We start from the raw sequence: 20,295 nt of genomic DNA on the forward strand, positions 1-20,295 counted from the left end.
CTTGTGGTTGCAAGCTGCAATTGAAGCCATTTGTGAAGCTCAGCTAATACTCAGCCTCTCTGCTGGGCTGCAGGAACGGGTGACAAACGTATGAGTGTCACAGAGACGTGCAATATGTGGCATCCCTGCTTGAGGACTTGTCTACAGGGGAAGGGTCAGGCAAGTTAAGACAGTTAAAGCTGTTAAGTCAATGCATGTAACTGAAACCCGTCTGGATGCTCTCATTCAGAAGTACCATAATCATCCTCAAAGGAGGTGTCATGGACTCACAGATTGTGCCCACTCATGGCCCCGTGGGGGGTACCCCTTTCAGTGAGACAGCCCTTCTCGGGGGTCCACTCTCTCTCGGGGTCAGGCCCCTCCACCTCCAGGAGCCGTACCTCCCTGAGCCTTAGCACGTCTGTCTCTGCCATGGGCCCCCTCAGGGAATCCACATGCTTTGGACCCCCCGGGCCTTCTCACCCCCGAAGGGGTTGATGCAACCCTGTTCTCTAGACCGGAGTGACTCTCAGCCAGCATAAAACAGGAGGGTTTATTGAGAGTTGAACACAGCACAGGAAACTCTCAGGGCCTCAAGCCTGGCCTCCCTCAGCCCAGCACATCCCAGTCTCCCCTGCATCCAGCGGGGCTCTGCTTGCTCCCCCTCTCCAGCCCCGAGCCCCCCTGCTTCCCAGCTGGGCCTCCGATATCCCCGGCCCCAAGCCCTGCCTCTGTCCATTGTCTTCTCTCCAGGTAAACAGGGTTGTAAAACAGGAAGGCCTGGGTCTCCTCTCCTCTCAGCCCTCCTCTGGCCCCTCTGCTGGCTGGAACCGGCTGGTCAGGTCACCGGGGTCCTCATTGCAGCCCATTGTCCTCTCACTGGCCAGAACCGGCTGTGACTCCTGAGCTGGGTCTCCGGGTCACCAGGTCACCAGTCGCTGGGGTCTCCATCCTCCAGGCCATCGGCCAGGGTCCCAAGTTCCCTCTCCGGTCCTCTGTAACAACAAACTCCCTCTCCCCTCACCTCGTTAAACCAGTAACACCCGGGGACACTGAGTCCCCCTCCCTCTGCATGCAACCCACTGGAAAACACAGAAAAACCAAGAAAACCCCTCACTTCGTCATAGGAGGATTAAGCTACAACCAGCTAAATCCACTTTACTTATGAACGAGAGAATCTTGACAAGGATTTAATGCACATTAGCTTCACAGCTTTATTTGTATCAGAGGGGTAGCTGTGTTAGTCTGGATCTGTAAAAAGTGACAAGGAGTCCTGTGGCACCTTATAGACTAACAGATGTATTGGAGCATAAGCTTTCGTGGGTGAATACCCACTTTGTCAGCTTTATTTGATTCATCTCAACTTTCCTGACTGTCCTGCTGTAGACAAGCTTTGAGTGGCATTGTACCGAGTGTACCATTTCCTAACTAAGCATTACGCTGTTTTACACTGCTAGTGAATTGCCCTGTGGTGTGCAGAAAGTCATCCTGTCTACGTGTTTTAGTTCTCCGTACGTCTGTCTGTTCACCTGCAGAGTGGATGTATGGACAATGCTTTACTCTTACAGGTGTTTGTTTTGACTTGAATGGGAGCTGGCTCAGATCCTTACTCACCATTATCATGCAAGATGTGCATGCTTGACTTGACTTTTCAAACACTCTGCTTTGTCAAATTGAAACCAATTTTCTCCAGACCGAGGCTATGATGACTACTTCCATGCCCAACTGCTTACTTGTAGACTTCAGCCATTTTGCTATCGCTATGATTTTTTAATCATAAAGATTGTTTTCACAACAGAAAATGCATATATCCCCCCACTCATAAAATGGCCACTCAAACTTTCTAAAAATATTCATCCACTATAACAAGAGGATTTTGCACTTGACATTTTTCATCCCAGGATCCCAGAGTACTTTACAAATATTAAACAGGTGGGTTTTTTAAATTGTGTTTCCTGGGGAATTCTTATTGGGAATTGCTTTTGCCCTTTAGTAAATCAGAATTACAATAGCAGTGATGAGTTCTTAGTTGCATACCTGAAATAATCCATACAGTCACATGACTGAATAATCTCAGAATATGAATAGCTGGACTAGTGCACAGCCCTAGATCTTAGTTTCTGAGGCTCATTGAGTCCTTAGCTTTGCTTTCACTTGGAGTTCAAAGGGGCCAACTCTGACAGGGGAAGGAAATGGGTGCCCTCCAGTGCTGAGGGAGGGGGATGGCATATCTTGAAATGCAAGAAATTGAAGCTATTTCCCAATTTAAATATTCTACCCCATCGCTTATTTCTCAGTCTGTGAGATGAGCCTTCTGGAGCATTGCAGTATGAGCAATGCCATAAGCACAGCATTCCTCATGGTAGTTTTGATTGGATGGTGCAAGGAATGGGGAAGGGAAGGAACAGTATAATTGATAGGGTTCACTCTAATTTAGTGGGAGTTTGAAATAATTGACCCAATTGCCTCTGGCCTCAAAGATGGGGCAGGAGTGTCGGCCGGGCACGCTCCTTGGTTGAAGCAGGAATGAAATTGCTGGGGAGTTTGTCAGTTAGTACTTTTCTCAAAAGCCACAACATATTTCTGAAAACTCAACTTCCCCAATTGGCTGGTAAAATGGTGCATATTGCAACTGCATCTGGCTTGGGGGGTGAGGTGTTGGGATGACTTGCCCTTTACCCCATCCCACTGCAGAGGGCAGGGAAGCTGAGCAATGCTGAAACTTGAGCTTGTGTGGATAGACTTGTTTTGATGTTGAAAGAAAAAAAATACGTTGGGGCTTTTCACTGTTTACTGAGAACATTTTTGTACTAGCACTGGCGTGACCTTTCGGAAATGAGGATGTCTATTTTCTGCAGCCTGAAATACAGACTCTTCAAATGATAGGGCGTTTGACTTCTGTGGCTAGAAGTTGGCAGCAGGCAATAGGCAGCTGACTTCAGAGAAACAAAAAGTCACTACCAAGTTAGCCCTGCTGAAATCCAGTTTCTCTTACTGCAACACAACAGAGCTGTTGCAGCAAAAGTGAAATCTGAGCAATTGCCAGAAGAATTTCTGTTGTGCACTAAGGGATGGGGAATCACTGTACATGCTGTGGTGGTTTGGAGCTCTGCCAGAGTGGAAGAAGGCTTAATCCTCATCACTATCTTTAGCCCCCTAAACTTACTTTTGATCACCATGACTGAGGAGCCTCCGGTACATCTGTAAGACTCCAGTCCTTCAAGTGACTCTGCAATCTGTGCCCCTCTGATGGAGAATCCTGAGCAGAGTAGGCTCCAGTCACCCTTCCTTCATGACCAGCTCCTCTGGGGGGGGAGGAAGGTTGGTTGTTTTGCATGCCATTCCCATACTGGCTAAATATAAGCAGACTTTAGATAACAGTATGACTAGTATCTCTAGTTTTATTTGTAGAGAGTTAAGTTAGGTAGGGACATCCCTCCTGTCAGTGAGCCGGTCTCTTCCCTCCATGCAGTTATCCTTCCCATTTCCCCACCACCATAGGGCCTTTATGGTCCAACGGGTTTGATGGCAAAGGCTTGGGAGAAATAGTTATCCTGGAGGCGGGGGAACTCAATAGTTTCCAGTCTCTCTGCATTAGTAGTTGTTAAGACAGTAACTGCTGCTCCCTCTAGCTTCTAGCACCTCCACAGCCAGTCTCCTCAAGAGCTACCTTTCCAAATGACTGAACACACCTGCACCCATGCTGGCAGGCATTGAAAGAGTTAACACTGGAGGTCTCTGAATGCTTAGAAGTAGTTCTAACTCTGCTATCATATCCGTGTTGTCACCAATTAATCACTTATGCTGAATGTAACCACATGTACCTGTTTGCACTCACTACTGCTACCTGGCCACAGCATCTCATTCAAAGGAGGGTCTGGTTTGCTGGTCAGTAGTCCATGGCTGCAGGTATTAGACCCAGGCAAGCTCAGTCTTTGAAGCAACTGATTTCACATTTCATCAGTAGGTTCCTCTTACCAGAATTTCTGCTCTCTTGAATGTGCACTTGACCTGGGATATCTGTCATAATATTCTCTGGGGCTCTGAATTTACACTTAGTCGCACCTCCAGGGAGGTTTGGTAAATCAGAACAAAATCCATGTATGTTTGTGGTAGATGGGAATGAAGAACCCCAACCATATGCTCAAATGGTTTTGAAAGCTTCAAAGGTGGCATGTAGCTCTTCTTCAGTGGAGATGGGCACTGTGAGGAAAGTTAAAATACAAAATGTAATCTGTTTTCACATAATCCTTGACTAGGTGCCAAATCAGCTTCCCCATATAGCCAGCTATTCCCAACCCATGATCTTTCCCATCCAACAGAGGGGATCAGTAGACACCTGGAGAGAACTGCAGGCCTTGTGTCCTACAGGTTCACTTTTACATTACTTACAAATGAGTACTGTCTCCTCTGTGTACTGTATTTGCAATGGAGGACATAAATCCCACATGAGACGGGAGCAACTAATCTCACTTGTGCCCAGGGAGTTGGCTGATATGGCCTCTGACTCAAGCAAAGTTGTCCTGAGTTCTCTTCACTGCCACGGTCTCAGTGCTGGAGAGACCCAAGGACTCATCCTATGGCTGTGGTTGAGCACTCAAGCTCAAGGCCCAACTGGAAAATGAAGAAGCCTCACTTCTGCATTCTTCTGCCTTCAAGCAGGAGGGTTAGAGGAAGGAAAGCTGAGGTAGTTCTGGAAGTGAGGGATTTTGATGTTAAAGAAAGAGGAAGCAACACAAACACAGATCAGGGAGCCCAGGGCTGCAACTGACTCCTTCTGAGCAATGATGCAGGTCCTCACTGCAGATGGATATGAGGGGAACTCCTCTGGATCTGGGACAAGGTTGGCCTGGGCACCATCTGTGAAGGGCTATCAAAACTCCATTCAGTAGGATGATCTCCTTCAGGCATGGCAGAGACAAGTATCCATTCTTCTCTAAAGCCATCCTGCATCTGAAGAGGCATTGCCAAGTCAATGCTTAACCAAGGAGTGACTCTCTGGCAAAGGACAGCCTGTCTCCTCAAAACAGGAACATGTGCTCATGCACTCTGTTGCTACTTGTGATGAAGTGGGAATGTTTTTAATGTTTTCTCCGAATACTGTGTGGGTGCCTCAGTTTCCCCTATGCCTTTCTTAAGTATCTAGGTGGTGGGATAAGGCTGTGTGATTGTTGAAGAGCCCTAGGCAGGTGAGATGCAGACTGCACAGAGAATGGCCGACACCCTGTCTCCTGGCAACTGATGGCCTGGCCCCCCCCCCATCAAAGGTGCCAACTAAAGGTGTTGGAGAACAAAGGGATCAGGTGGCCTCCTGGCCTGGAAAAGAGACAAAGGCCAGAGGAGGGGCTGGAGGGGGTTTCAGTTTAGAGCTGGCTGGGGAAATGGAGGGAGGCCCAGAACCGGGTTCTGGGCTCCCTAACCCCCTCAAGATGGACCTGACTGAGGGGACCTGTTCTCTGTACCTACAAGCTCTGTTTTAGATCATGTTCCTGTCATCTAATAAACCTTCTGTTTTACTGGGTGGCTGAGAGTCACATCTGACTGCAGAGTTGGGGTGCATGGCCCTCTGGCTTCCCCAGGAAGTGCCTGTGCGGACTTAGTGAGGGAAGCGCACAGTGTGGAAGGGGATGCTGAATGCTCCGAGGTCAGACCCAGGAAGGTCGAAGCTGTGTAAGCTTCTTGCCCTGGAGACAGTATGCTCAGAGAGAGGATGCATACTCCCCCAGAGTCCTGACTGTCTTCGTATGGAGTAGTTCCAGAGCATCGCCCGGTGACTCTGTGACAGTGCTCCCATTTCCCCAGGGGAAATGCTCTGAGGGGAAGAGGGTCAGTGAGTTTTTTTGCAGAGGAGCAGGATTCAGAGTGTGCTCTCCACAGTTCCTCTCTCAGGGAACAGGATTCTCCAGCACAAACTGTCTTCTCTGCCTGGAATCTGATCACCATTCCAGTCTATGGAAGCTTTGCCTAATGAGGGAGGAGGTTCAGGGCTCAGATGATGTGCTGGTTGGTTCTTTTGTCTTGTCCCTTTCCCCAGGAAGTTTCTCAGCCTAGTGTCTTACATGAGGAGTTTCTTCTTCGAGTGATTGCTCATATCCATTCCAGTTAGGTGTGTGCGCGCCGCGTGCACGTTCGTCGGAAGACTTTTACCCTAGCAACCCCAGTGGGTCGGCTGAGCACCCCCTGGAGTGGTGCCATAACAGCACCGCATATATACCTCAGCCGACCCACCCGACCCTCAGTTCCTTCTTACCGCCCGTGTCGGTTGTTGGAACAGTGGAGTGCAGCTTGTCTGACCTCCACTTCCCTAGCTTCCTCATAGTTTTTCTCTGTAAAATTTGTACATAGTTAATATCTTAGCTTAGGTTTTCTTGTTTTTGATAGTTTAAATCAGTTTAGTGTTAGATAGTTAGCGGGTTTGGGGGTTAGCCCCACCCGCACCCGGGACCGGAGTGTATGCCCGGCTCCCCGGGTTTCAAGCCGTGCTCGGTCTGCCGCAGGCCTATGCCTACAGGAGATCCTCATAGCTCCTGTTTGAAGTGCTTAGGAGAGTCGCACTTATCTACTAAGTGCCCAATTTGCAAGGCTTTCAAGCCTCACACAAAGAGGGAAAGAGACATTAGGCTTAAACAGCTCCTAATGGAGGCAGCCTTAACCCCTCCGGCCGCGGCACCGCCCGCTGTCCCTCTGGACTCTCGCAGCACCGCCACGGCGTCGGGCCACTCTGCTGTGCCACCGAAAGCGCCATCGGCACTGAAACCGGCCCAAAGATGCTCTCTCTCGCCGAAGGTGAAGAAGGGAAAGGCCACTGCCTCTACAGCACCGCCGGCTCCGAAGCACCAGAGTGCGCCCCGTCCAGACCACCCGGCACCGAAACGTGCCACGGCACCGGTTGCTCCGCCGCAGACGCTTCTGCCGGCACCGGCGACTCCGGCCCCTCAAAGGCCATCGAGCCCGGCACCTGTGGCCTCCCCGTCTCCGGCCGCGGTAGAGATTCCACTGCCGTCAACTCCGGAGACCTTCGTGGTGGCACGGGACCTTATCGCCTTGACAGACCCGGCTGTGCCACCGCCCCCGGCGCCGCCGGTGCAGGCGCCCCGCTCCATGGGCAAGCTGTCAATGTTTAAGCCGCCTGCCGGCACCGACTCTGACCGGCACCGTTCCCGTTCCCGCCACCGCTCACGCTCTCGACGCCGATCTCGATCTGGGCGCCGATCGCAACCCCGATCGCAGTCCCGGCACCGCTCCACTACGCAGCACCGGTCAGACTCGCGGCACCGGTCATTCTCCCGCTCTCCTACTCGTCATTCCCAGCACCGCTCAAGTTCTCGGTACTGATATGGCCGCCGCTACTCGCGGAGTCGCTCCTGGCACCGGTCATGGAGATCCCGGTTGACCTCCCGGCACCGTACCGGTCGCAGGTCCCATTCTCGCTCCTGCTCTCGATATCGGGATGCCTCCCGGCATCGATCACCACAGAGGCGGGAAATGCGCTCCGTGGGCACTTCGGCGCAAGGGTTATCTGCTCCACCCTGGCCCTCTCGACACGCCTCGGCCTCTTCACACGCCGATAGCTACTACGTCGACGACCATGACCCTCAGGTCCCTTCGGGAGCTTTGCATCACTCCCATTACGCGGACCAGGACCCTCATCAGTGGGGTTATTGGACCCCTTGGGCCTACCACCAAGCCCAGGGTGCTCCTCTACCCATCACGCGTACTGTGCCACACGAGTCACGCATCCCGGAGGCTACTGTAAGCCGCCCCCCGGTTGACACTGAGGCACCATTGGGCGCAGAGGAAGGTATTCAGTCTGTTCAGGAACCTCTGGAGCAGGAAGCATTGCAGGTTCCAGACGCTGACCGGGACACCATCATGCCCGGAATTTCTTCTTCCTCCTCTTCCCCCGATGAGGCGGTGGCGGGGTTGTCATCGACAGGTCCCCCGCCAATTGACTTACGGGCGCACCAAGAGCTCCTTCGCAGGGTGGCACTGTGCATGGATCTCCAGGCTGAGGAGGTATCGGAAGTGAATGATCCGATAGTGACCATTTTGTCCGCGGACACTCCAACCCGCATAGCTCTCCCCTTCATAAAGACTATCCAGGCTAATGCTGATACCATATGGCAGACTCCGTCCTCTATTGCACCCACAGCCCGAGGGGTGGAACGCAAGTACATGGTCCCTTCCAAGGGATATGAGCATTTGTATGTGCACCCTGTCCCCTCGTCGTTGGTGGTGCAGTCTGTCAACGACAAAGAGCGACACGGCCAGCAAGGCCCGGCTCCTAAGTCGAAGGAAGCCAGGCGAATGGACTTGCTTGGTCGCAAGGTCTACTCTGCCGGTGCCCTGCAGATCCGAGTGGCTAACCAGCAGGCCTTGCTGAGACGGTACGGGCATGATACTTGGGCTGAGATAGAGAAATACAAAGAGCTCCTGCCTCAGGATTCCCGACAGGAGTTCGCAGCCTTCGTAGAGGAAGGTAAAAAGGTAGCGCGCACCTCGTTACAGGCCTCCTTAGACGCAGCTGACTCGGCGGCACGTACTGTAGCCTCGGGCGTTACCATGCACCGGATCTCTTGGCTCCAGAGTTCGACGCTCCCTCCTGAGGTTCAATACACCATTCAGGACCTTCCTTTTGATTCAAAGGCACTCTTCTCGGAAAAGACGGACTCCAGACTTCAAAATCTAAAGGACAACAGGGTTATCATCCGTACTTTGGGGATGCATACCCCGGCTACCCAGAGGCGTCCGTTCCGCCCCCAGTTTAACCGCCCTTACTATATGCCTCGCTACAGGCAGGACTCTGGTCGGCAACGGGGTCGCAGGGGAAGTAGGCGACAGCCTGGCAACCAACCGTCCCAAGGGCGAACCCCCTAGAAACCACCGGGGCCTAAACCATCTTTTTGAAGATGCGCCCGGGGACGGCATACCAGCTCTTCCTTTTTCCAACCGCCTTTCCTATTTCCTCCCAGTGTGGGCCCGGCTGACCACCGATGCCTGGGTCCTACGCACTGTGGAACGTGGTTACCAACTCCAATTCGTTTCACTTCCACCTTCCCACCCTCCTTCCCGGTCCCTCTTCAGGGACCCCTCTCACGAGCATCTCCTCTTACAAGAGGTGCACTCGCTCCTAGCCATCGGAGCGGTCGAGAAGGTTCTGGACGCAGAACGGGGCAAGGGGTTTTATTCCCGTTATTTTTTGATCCCCAAGTCCAAAGGAGGTCTTCGACCCATCCTCGACCTGCGAAACCTCAACGCATACATGCTGAAGGTGAAGTTCCGCATGGTATCCCTCGGGACCATTATCCCTTCTTTGGATCCGGGAGACTGGTATGCCGCCCTCGATATGAAGGACGCTTATTTTCATATCGCTATCTTCCCACCGCACAGACGCTTCCTCCGCTTCACAATCGCTCACCTACACTTCCAGTTTGCGGTACTCCCCTTCGGCCTCTCCACGGCCCCAAGGGTGTTCACGAAGTGCATGGCCGTTGTCGCCGCCCACCTCCGTCGGTGCGGCATCTCCGTTTTTCCCTACCTGGACGACTGGCTCATCAGGGGGGACTCGCAGGCCACGGTCCAGCAACATGTCGCAGAGATCAAGGACTTATTCACGCACCTAGGCCTAGTTCTCAATATAGAGAAGTCCACCTTAGTTCCAACTCAGAGGTTGGATTTTATTGGTGCGACCCTGGACTCATCCCTAGCCAGAGCCTACCTACCGCAGCTCCGGTTCCAGGCCCTTACGCAGCTAATCCACGCCCTTCAGGCCTCTCGGATGTCCTCGGCCCGTGCTTGTCTCCGCCTCCTCGGTCATATGGTGGCTCGCACACACATCATTCCGTTTGCCAGGCTCCGCCTCCGCCCGCTTCAGCTGTGGCTCCACTCCAGATACCGCCCACACAGGGACCCTCTGGATACCCTACTCACCATTCCAGCGGGTGTCCTTCAATCCCTGGATTGGTGGCTGACCCCTTCCCACGTATGTGCGGGGGTCCCATTCCAGGCTCCTCATCCTACCCTGTCCCTGACAACGGACGCCTCGTCCCTTGGATGGGGGGCCCATCTCGGCGCTCTTCATACTCAAGGCCTTTGGTCACTGCAGGAACTGAGCATGCACATCAACGTCAGGGAGCTCCGGGCAGTGCGCCTGGCATGCCAGGCGTTCCAAACTCGCCTCCACAGCCGTTGTGTCTTGGTCTTTACGGACAACACAACGGCAATGTACTATATCAACAAGCAAGGCGGGACCCGTTCTTCCCCCCTCTGCGACGAGGCGATGCTACTGTGGGAATTCTGCATAGCCCACTCGATACATCTAGTGGCGTCGTTCCTCCCCGGTGTCAAGAACACCATCGCCGATCGCCTGAGCAGGTCCTTTCTCTGCCATGAGTGGTCGTTGAGAGCAGACATCGCTCATGCCATTTTCCAACAGTGGGGATTTCCCCATGTAGACCTGTTTGCATCCCGATTGAACCGCAAATGCCAGGAGTTTTGCTCCTTTCAAGGCCTGGCACCGGGATCTCTGTCGGACGCGTTTCTCCTTCCATGGACTCGTCACCTGTTCTATGCCTTTCCTCCGTTTCCCCTCATACACAAGGTCCTGCTGAAGTTCCGACGGGACAAGGCACGTCTCATTTTAATTGCGCCAGCGTGGCCCAGGCAACACTGGTTCACCATGCTGCTCCGTCTGTCGGTAGCCAGCCCAATTCCTCTGCCGCTTCACCCAGATCTTATAACACAAGATCACGGCACTCTCCGTCACCCAGACCTTCTGGCCCTCCACCTCACGGCGTAGCTCCTGAGTGGCTAGACCAGTCGGAATTGCGCTGCTCTGCTCCCGTGCAGCACGTTTTATTGAGCAGCAGAAAGCCTTCCACTCGATCTACCTACGTGGCCAAGTGGAAGCGCTTCGCTTGCTGGGCTCAAGCGCGCGATGCTATTCCTTCGGAGCTCCCGCTTCCAATGGTCCTTGACTATCTCTGGTCGCTGAAACAGCAAGGCCTTGCACTGTCCTCTATCAAGGTTCACTTAGCGGCTATCTCCGCTTTCCACCCCGGTGAGGGAGGGTATACGCTGTTCTCTCACCCACTGACTACTCGTTTCAGGAAGGGCCTTGATCGTCTCTACCCCCAGGTGTGCCACCCGATTCCCACCTGGGACCTTAATCTCGTCCTCAACAGGCTCATGTCCCCACCATTTGAGCCGCTGGCCACCTGCTCCTTGCTGTACCTGTCTTGGAAAACGGTTTTTCTAGTGGCTATCACATCAGCCAGATGGGTCTCTGAGCTCAAGGCGCTCATGGTGAACCCACCGTACACCGTTTTTCATAAGGACAAGGTGCAGCTACGACCACATCCGGCATTTCTCCTGAAGGTAGTGTCCGCGTTCCACAATAACCAGGACATCTTCCTTCCAGTTTTCTTTCCAAAGCCTCACGCATCCCCATGAGAGCAACGACTTCATTCCCTCTATGTTCGCAGGGCGTTGGCTTTCTATGTGGATCGGACAAGACCGTTCCGCAAATCCCCGCAACTGTTTGTGGCGATTGCTGACCGGATGCGAGGCCTTCCTGTCTCGTCGCAGCGAATCTCCTCGTGGCTCACAGAGTGCATACGCACCTGATATAACTTGGCTAATGTCCCCTTGGGCCATCTCACCGCCCACTCTACCAGGGCCCAGGCGTCCTCCGCTGCCTTTCTGGCGCAAGTACCAATACAAGAGATATGCTGTCCATCCATACTTTCGCCTCGCACTACGCCCTGGTCCAACAGTCGAGAGATGACGCAGCCTTTGGCTCTGCGGTCCTGCATACCGCCACGTCTCACTCCGACCCCACTGCCTAGGTAAGGCTTGGGAATCACCTCACTGGAATGGATATGAGCAATCACTCGAAGAAGAAAAAACGATTACTTACCTTTGTAACTGTTGTTCTTCGAGATGTGTTGCTCATATCCATTCCACACCCACCCTCCTTCCCCACTGTCGGAGTAGCCGGCAAGAAGGAACTGAGGGTCAGGTGGGTCGGCTGAGGTATATATGCGGTGCCGTTATGGCGCCACTCCAGGGGGCGCTCAGCCAACCCCCACTGGGGTTGCTAGGGTAAAAGTCTTCTGACGAACGTGCATGCGGCGCGCACACACCTAACTGGAATGGATATGAGCAACACATCTCGAAGAACAACAGTTACAAAGGTAAGTAACCGTTTTTTTTACTGGTTTCTTGACTCTTTGCAAGTATTTTGAAATTGTTCAGCATCTGAGTGACCTCCATTATGTGCATGTTCTCCTGAGATCTGAGGCAGTGTTCTCTGCCAGAGCCAGCTGTTACACCAGATCTGCCCATCAAACAGATGATGCCACAACGTCACCCTGACCTATGAATCCTGACCTCTCATGCACATTCAGCTAGCATGAGGTAATGAGAAGTACTGTACAAGTCTGGTGGAAGTTGGTACATATGCAGGAAAGCGGAAATGACACTGAAGAGTGCTTACACACCAGCTGGAGAGTAGATACTCCAACCTGGCCAGTCAAAGAAAAAGAAATTCCAAATAAGTCAAAGGGTGAATGCCTACTGTGGCAGGTAGACTGGCAGACTCCCCTTCAAATAAAAATTTAAATAAAGTAATTACCACCATGCTTTATCTTTATCTATTTCTATTTTAATCACTTTTGCTGAATGTGGACATTGCCAAATGATGGGGTATCGGATCAGGCCACCATATGAAATGAATTTGACACCTGCTGCCCCAAAGGTGACCTGCAGAAGGCTGGACCAGCTGTTGGGAGTACACAGATCTGAAAACTTCAAGAGAACGCTGCAGAGGCGGCCCTGCAAATACATATGCAAGATAGAGAATACTGGAAGGAACATTATGAAGATGTGCTAGATGAAAGTCATTTGTTCACCCAGGTGCATAACTTAGAGGAAAAAGCTGGAGTGACTGCAGAGCCCCATACACGAGCAGAGAAAGGACCGTGATAGGTACTACCTTGAAGAGGGATGGATATGTGATGGGTCTTCACCTCATCACCTACAAGGGTAGGAAATACACTCACTTAGTCATGGTCTGTACCTAGGAAGGGGAGTAGCTAATTGTTTCCTGGCCAGAAAGGGTGGAGCTAAGCCATAATAAGTAGACTGGAGGAGCTCAGTTGGGGAGACTTCGTAGGAGACAAGTCTCTCTGGGTATACTGACACCTACAGCTGGCCTGTGTCAGTTGACTCAGGCTCGTGGGGCTTGGCTGTGGGACTATAAAATTGCAGGGTACGCATCTGGGCTCAGGCTGGAGCTTGGGCTCTGGGATCCTATGAGGAAGGAGGGTCCTAGAGCCCAGACTCCAGCTTGAGCCTGGATGTCTGTAATACAGTTTTATAGCACTGCAGCCCAGGAGCCTGAGTCAGCTGACATGGGCCAGCTGCAAGTGTTTTCTTTCAGGGTAGACATACCCTGCAGCAGCCTGAAACTTGGGGTTTGAGTAACAGACGGTAAATAATGGGGGCAGCACGCTACTGGCAGCATAGGCTCCTGCAAGGGAAGTCCTGAGATCTAGGATTTTGCAAACAGAAGGAGAAGACTTCAGTAGCTCAAACAGCAGCAGAATTACCCAGATTCATTTGAATTTGTTCTGGATACCCTGGAAGACGTTTGAACTTTGAGTTGGCTGGAGGTTTGAGCCATGGAAGACCTGGAGCCAGAGGCAGATGACCAGTAGGAGATGCTGGAGCTGAGGTTCCTGGTGACATCACAGCTGGATGAAAGGGTGAGTGTGCCCCACCACAGTCAGATATATGCAGTGATGAGCTGCCAAAATATTAACAACCGGTTCCCTCCTCCCCCCCCGGGGCGGGTTGTGCCCCATCCAACCCCTCATGTTCCTTGACACACACCCCCCGGGACCCCCTGACCCATCCCCCCCTTCCCTGTCCCGACTGCCCCTTGCCGCCCCACCCAACCCCTCCTCTCATTCTCGATGGCCCCCCAGGATCCCTACCCCATCCAGGCTCTATCCAACATGCCCTCCCTGCTCCCCTTACCTTGCTGCCTGGAGATGGGGGCCCAGCTGGGCTGGGGTTGGGGCCCGGACGCTGGGGCAGGAGCCGAGCCCCCGCTGCGCCCCGCCCGGACCCCAGACCGGCAGGAGCCCCTGCCGCGCCGCCCGGACCCCGGACCGGCAGCAGGAGCCCCCGCCGCGCCGCGCCGCCCGGACCCCGGGGCGGCGGCAGGAGCCCCCGCCGCGCCGCCCAGACCCCGGGGCGGCGGCAGGAGCCCCCGCCGCGGAGCCCGGGGCAGGAGCCGAGCCAGGCCGCACCGCGGAGCCGCACTTCCCCTCCCCAGCTTACCTGCCTGCCTGCCTGCTGCTTGTTCAGGCTTCCCGCGAACATCTGATTCGCGGGAAGCAGGGCAGGGGGAGGAAAAAGGGGGCGGAGCAGGAGAGCTTGGGCCGGAGCTTTTGTTAAATTTAGCAGCCCTTATAGAACTGGTTGTCCTGGAACAACTGGTTCTAAAATGGCTGCTAAATTTAACAACCGGATCGCGCGAACCGGTGCGAACCGGCTCAAGCTCACCACTGGATATATGCTTACTTCACTAACAGGTGGCATGTGAGGTCTCTATCAAGAGCTACAGGAAATCAAAATCAATGTAAAATGTATGGACGGATAGACTCATAGACTTTAAGGTCAGAAGGGACCATTATGATCATCTAGTCTGACCTCCTGCACAATGCAGGCCACAGAATCTCACCCATCCACTTCTATAACAAACCCCTAACCTATGTCTGAGTTATTGAAGTCCTCAAATTGTGGTTTGAAGACCTCAAGCTTCAGAGAATCCTCCAGCAAGTGACCTGTGCCCCATGCTGCAGAGGAAGGCGAAAAACCTCCAGGGCCTCTGCCAATCTGCCCTGGAGGAAAATTCCTTCCCGACCCCAAATATGACGATCAGTTAAACCCCGAGCATGTGGGCAAGACTCACCAGCCAGCACCCAGGAAAGAATTCTCTATAGTAACTCAGATCCCAACCCATCTAACATCCCATCACACTACTGGGCATACTTACTCTGTTTAGACACAACTCCTAAAATATTATGTTCTCAAAGCTGTTTAACCAGGAGGTGACATGTCTGTGAGGTTCCTTTCAAGCAGGAGGCAACAAACACTTCTCTCTGCATGGTCAGGTGCATATTGGGCCTTGCATGTCTCACAGGGTATGCTTGTTTCCATGCTGAACCAAAATGCTAATCAAGAGATTGTGAAATCTTCAAGACAGGAAACTTACAGGAAGAAATAAACTGTAGGAGGGGATGCTGTTTAGGAGTAAAGAGAATTGAGTGTTGGGTAATATCTAGAGGAGGGAAGCAGGCAGTGTGCCTCATCTCATGGAAAAAGGATCAGGACCAAGCCTGGCTTTAAAACACTGGAAGGACTTTGGGTGAGCATTGCTTTATAACAGGGATGGGCAAACTACGGCCCGCGGGCCACGTCCAACTCCTCAGGCCTTTTAATCCGGCCCTGGATCTCCCGCTGGGGAGCGAGGTCGGGGCTTGCCCCACTGTGGTGCTCCAGTTGGGGAGCGGGGTCAGGGGCTTGCCACGCAGCTCCCAGAAGCAGCGGCATATCCCCCCTCCAGCTTCTACGCGTAGGGGCAACCAGGGGGCTCCACACACTGCCCCCACCCCAAGTGCCGCCCCACGCAGCTCCCATTGGCCAGGAACTGTGGGCAATGGGAGCTGCAGGGGCGGCACCTACAGATGGGGCAGTGTGCAGAGCTGCATGGCTGGTGCCGTGCCTCCGCATAGGAGTTGTACGTGGGCATGCAGCTGCTTCTGGGAGCTGCGGGGGTGGCACCTGCGGACAGGGCAGTGCGCAGAGCCACCTGGCAGCACCTCTGTATAGGAACTGTAGGAGGGACATGCTGCTGCTTCAGGGAGCTGCTTGAGGTAAGTGCTGCCCAGAGCCTGCACCCCGAGCCTCTCCCCTGTGCCCCAACCCCCTGCCCCAGCCCTGATCTCCCTCCTGAACACCAAACTCCTCATCCCCAGCCCCACCCCAGAGCCTGCACCCCCAGCTGGAGCCCTCACTCCCCCCTGCACCCCAGCCCTGATCCCCATCCTGCCCTCTGAACCCCTCAGTCCCAGCCCAGAGCCCCCTCCTGGACCCCAAACCCCTCATCCCCAGCCCTACCCCAGAGCCCATACCCCCAGCCAGAGCCCTCACCTGCCCCCAGCCTGGAACCCCCTCCCACACTCTGAACTAATTTCTGGCCCCACTCCAGAGCCTGCACCCACACCCCAATCCCCAATTTGGTGATCATTCATGGCCCGCCATACAATTGTTATACCCAGATGTGGCCCTTAGGCCAAAAACTTTGCCCACCCCTGCTCTATAAGACAGGAGGAAAATATCTAGTTAAGTAGGTCTAGGCCAGTGGTTTTCAAACTTTTGTACTGGTGACCCCTTTCACATAGCAAGCCTTTGAGTGCGACCCCCCCCTTATAAATTAAAAACACTTTTTTAAATATATAAACCCCATTATAAATGCTGGAGGCAAAGCAGGGTTTGGGGTGGAGGCTGACAGCTTGCGATCCCCCCATGTAATAACCTCATAACCCCCTGAGGGGTCCCAACCCCCAGTTTGAGAACCCCTGGTCTGGGCTCTAGAATGTGTTATTTTATATGTAGCTATGTGTTTCCAATACTACTACTTGCTTTCACTTGAATCTCTACTCATTGTTAAATAAACTTGTACTTACTTTCACTGTAAACATGTCTAAGTGCTGTGTGTGAAGCCGAGCGCTGATCTGAGGTGGGAGTCGGACTAAGTTAGAGAATAGTTCCTTTGGGAACAGCAGAGCTGGGAATCCTGTGAGAGACCAGGGACTGGACCCTCCAGGGAGATGCTTGGAGGATGCACGCTAATCTGCAGAGACAGGGGTGCTGAGGAGGCCTAGAGGGCCAGGCTTGTGTTGCCATGGCAGATAGTGAGGTACCTCACAGCCTGGGAAGCATCATGTTCCCTGTCCAGCTGACCTGTCGGGTTCCCCTGCCTATAGGTCTCCCTGACTTAGGGGGAGAGCCATCTAATTCTCTTCCCCGCCCCATAGGACTCCCTGTCTTGGGGGGAGGGCCAGCTGGCTCCCCCCACCGCCCCATGGGGTCCCTGTTGGGGGGGGGCTGTCTAGTTCCCTTCTGGCCTGGCTCCCCCAAGAGGGCCCCCTGTCTAGTTCCCCCTCTGCGCTTAGGGGCGGCTCTAGACACCAGCGCGCCAAGCAGGCGCTTGGGGCAGCCGTTTCCCGGGGGGGTGGCATTTGGCTCTGGTGGAGCTCCCGCCGGCATGACTGCGGCGGGTCCCGTCTTCCCGCGGCTCCGGTTGAGCTCCCGCAGGCATGACTGCGGCAGGTCCGCTCGTCCCGGGCTCCGGTGGACCTGCCGCAGGCATGCCGGCAGGAGCTCAACCGGAGCCGCGGGAAGAGGGGACCCGCCGCGGGACCGGGGAAGGGCGGCGCAGCGCTCCGCGCTGCTTGGGGCAGCCCGATTTCTAGAGCCGCCCCTGTCCGCGCTCCCCCATAGGGCTCCTGCCGGAGGGCGTCTAGTTCCCCTCCCTGCCCCTCACAGGGCGTCCTGGCCCGGTGCTCGCAGGCTCTGCGCCTCCCGGCCCCGCGCCCTCTAGCGGCCGCTCCCGGCAGGCTGTGCCGCGGTCCCCACCGGCGGAGCCGCCCGACCGCGCAGGAAGCGGGGGAGGGCCAGACGCCAGGCCGTGCGAAGCCGAAGCCGAGTCCCTCCGCGCGGCGGTGCCGGAAGATCCCTCCGCGCGGCCCCGAGCCGCCGCTTCGCTGCCGGGCTGGCTCCGGCGCGGGCACGGGGCGCGATGCGGGGGCCTGGCCCGGCGCTCGGGGCGCTCCTGCTGCTGCTGTTGAGCCGCGGGCAGCCGGCGGCGGGTGAGTGCGGGTCGGGGGCTGCCTCCGCTAGGGGGCGCGCCGAGGGGATGGGGCGGTTGCCCTACCCGGGGCCGGGGGTTTCTGGTGGTGGGGGCGGAGCCTGTGCCATGTCGGGCTCCGCGGCGCGGGCGTCTCTCTGCTCTGCCCTTCAGCGGACTGTCCCTGCTCCAGTGTCTGGGGGTCCCCTCGGTACGGGGTCTCTGCCCTTCCCCGGTGTCCTGGAGTCCCCTCAGTGTGAGGGGTTCTGCTCCGCTCCATTGCCTTTGGGTCCCTTTGGTGCAGGGGTCTCTAGGGTCCATCGCCGCCCCGTGTTTTGTTGTCTCCCTGCTGTGGGGCGGTCTTTAGGGGGCTCGCTCTTGCCCCATTGCTTTGCGGTCTCTGGTTTGGGGGTCTCTGGGGAGCTCACTCCTCCCCCCTCATCCTAGGTCCCCTGCTGCTTTGTGTCCTTGGAATCTGACCTCTGCTCCTCCCTGCCCCAGGGGTTGCTGCCAGGACTGGAAAGTGTGTGATGGGGCTTCACCAACACCCCTGAAACTCCCCAGGCTAGCCCCCGCATCCGGCCCGCGGGGATGCTCATGGAAGGAGGAGAGCGCCCACTGCTAGCCCCTCAGACAGGGAGACGGGTCGCGGGGGAAGACTGCCAGCCTGCCTCAATACAAATAGGGAGGGATGTGTTAATGAAACACTAAAAATCAATAGGGGCAGCTTTGTGTTGGGATGCTACGTTGGGTTCCCTGCAGTGTTTACTAAGCAAACACAACTCGTTGGTGCCAGTGTGTGAGAGCCAGGCGGGATATCTGACTAGAAATTAAAGTGGAAAAACTCTAGTCCAGGGGTAGGCAACCTATGGCACGGGTGCTGAAGGCGGCACGTGAGCTGATTTTCAGTGGCACTCACACTGCCTGGGTCCTGGCCACCGGTCTGGGGGGCTCTGCATTTTAATTTATTTTTAAATGAAGCTTCTTAAACATTTAAAAAACCTTATTTACTTTACATACAACAATAGTTTAGTTATATATTATAGACTTATAGAAAGAGACCTTCTAAAAATGTTAAAATGTATTACTGGCACGTGAAACCATAAATTAGAGTGAATAAATGAAGACTCGGCACACCACTTCTGAAAGGTTGCCGACCCCTGCTCTAGTCTCTTATTTTGGCTAAGGAAGCACAGAGTAAATAATGAAAACTGCGTGAGATCTGTAAATTTAATCCATTATTAATGTAAGGTGTTCATGGTTGCAACACAGGGAATTAAAAATAATAGTTTTGACTTTAAGGTGCCCCTTGAAGAAGAGCAGAGTACCACTTGAGGGCCGTAGATAACCTGTTCTGGCGGGGTTTGTCCTGGGAGGTGCTGAGCACCCTCTGTTCTCATTTACTTTAGAGTGTTTACCATGTTGTAGTTGTGATGCTATTGGGGTAACTGAGGGTGTAAGCAGGATGAATCACTACCATCTGCTTACAGCATGAGACAACCTTGTCTGTGCCCAATAGGGGAAAATTGTCTCAAATCTGCCAGCCACTGGGAGGACAAGTACTCTGTTCCAGGCTCCATGAACCCACTCTTTTGCTCTAGTGTCTGATAATTAGCGTGCCCCACTTGATACACTCAAGGGCCTAGTCCATTATCTTCCGGATACCCACACAGTGTACCCTATTCCACTGCCTCCATGGAAGCAGTGCCCCCCAGTTCACTAGCTTCACCTCAGTTCAACACTTTCTTTAGTGTAAGGCAAGTCATGTCTATAGTAAATCCAAATAGAATTTATTTAACAACTCTAAGATAAAGATCCAAAATAGATACAAGTAAAAAGATTGGAAACATGAGAATACATGAAATGCAAATCTAGAGCCTATCATTTTTAACAAGTTCTGTTCCAGTCTAATAAGGTATTTCTTCCCAGTGTTCAGTCCTTACAGCACTTGTCCGGTCTAGAGAGCTAGGATCTACTTTTCATGAAACACGTTGGCAGAGTGTTGCTTCTGTAATGGATAATGTCTTGTGCCTTTTCTTTGTCACTGATACGGTTCCAGACTTCTGTCCCCTTTCAGATTCAGGGTGTTTCATTAACTTCAGCTGAGCCCTGGATCCCTTATTCAGTCTCTTCTTGGGATTCTGTGTCTTTGTAAATGCTCAAGCCTGCATTTGATCCAGCCTGTAAATACAGGGCTGTGTTAGGTCAGGTTGAAGGTTGTTGACTGCTCTCACTCTTGATTGACTTAGCTCTGAGACCCACCCCTCCTCAGGTGACATGCTTCACCTCATACAGTTTTGGAACAGAATAGTCTACATTTTACATCTCTCTTAAAATATTTCCCGTACAATTCCCAATAACTATGGCGATCAGCTAGTTCTTAGTTTTTGGCAAGG

At 53.7% G+C, this 20,295-nt stretch overlaps 1 protein-coding gene and 1 long non-coding RNA gene across 2 annotated transcripts in view; one reads left to right on the forward strand and one right to left on the reverse strand.

Moving 5' to 3' along the window:
• Positions 1-970: 970 nt before the first annotated feature.
• Positions 971-17,300, reverse strand: LOC120370988. Its single transcript, XR_005584098.1, has 3 exons — positions 16,737-17,300; positions 3,804-4,182; positions 971-3,284 (listed from the first exon to the last, which is right to left on the reverse strand). It is a non-coding gene; the product is annotated as an uncharacterized LOC120370988 (long non-coding RNA).
• A 496-nt stretch (positions 17,301-17,796) lies between these two features.
• Positions 17,797-20,295, forward strand: part of NOTCH2 (notch receptor 2) — a 152,021-nt gene continuing 149,522 nt past the window's right edge. Inside the window, exon 1 of the mRNA XM_039486397.1 lies at positions 17,797-17,921. Coding sequence (XP_039342331.1) covers positions 17,852-17,921 — 70 coding nt within the window. The 5' untranslated portion in view covers positions 17,797-17,851. The remainder of the gene's footprint in view (positions 17,922-20,295) is intronic.

This window comes from Mauremys reevesii, linkage group 8 (assembly GCF_016161935.1).
Source record: "Mauremys reevesii isolate NIE-2019 linkage group 8, ASM1616193v1, whole genome shotgun sequence".
In the NCBI taxonomy this organism is placed as follows: Eukaryota; Metazoa; Chordata; order Testudines; family Geoemydidae; genus Mauremys; species Mauremys reevesii.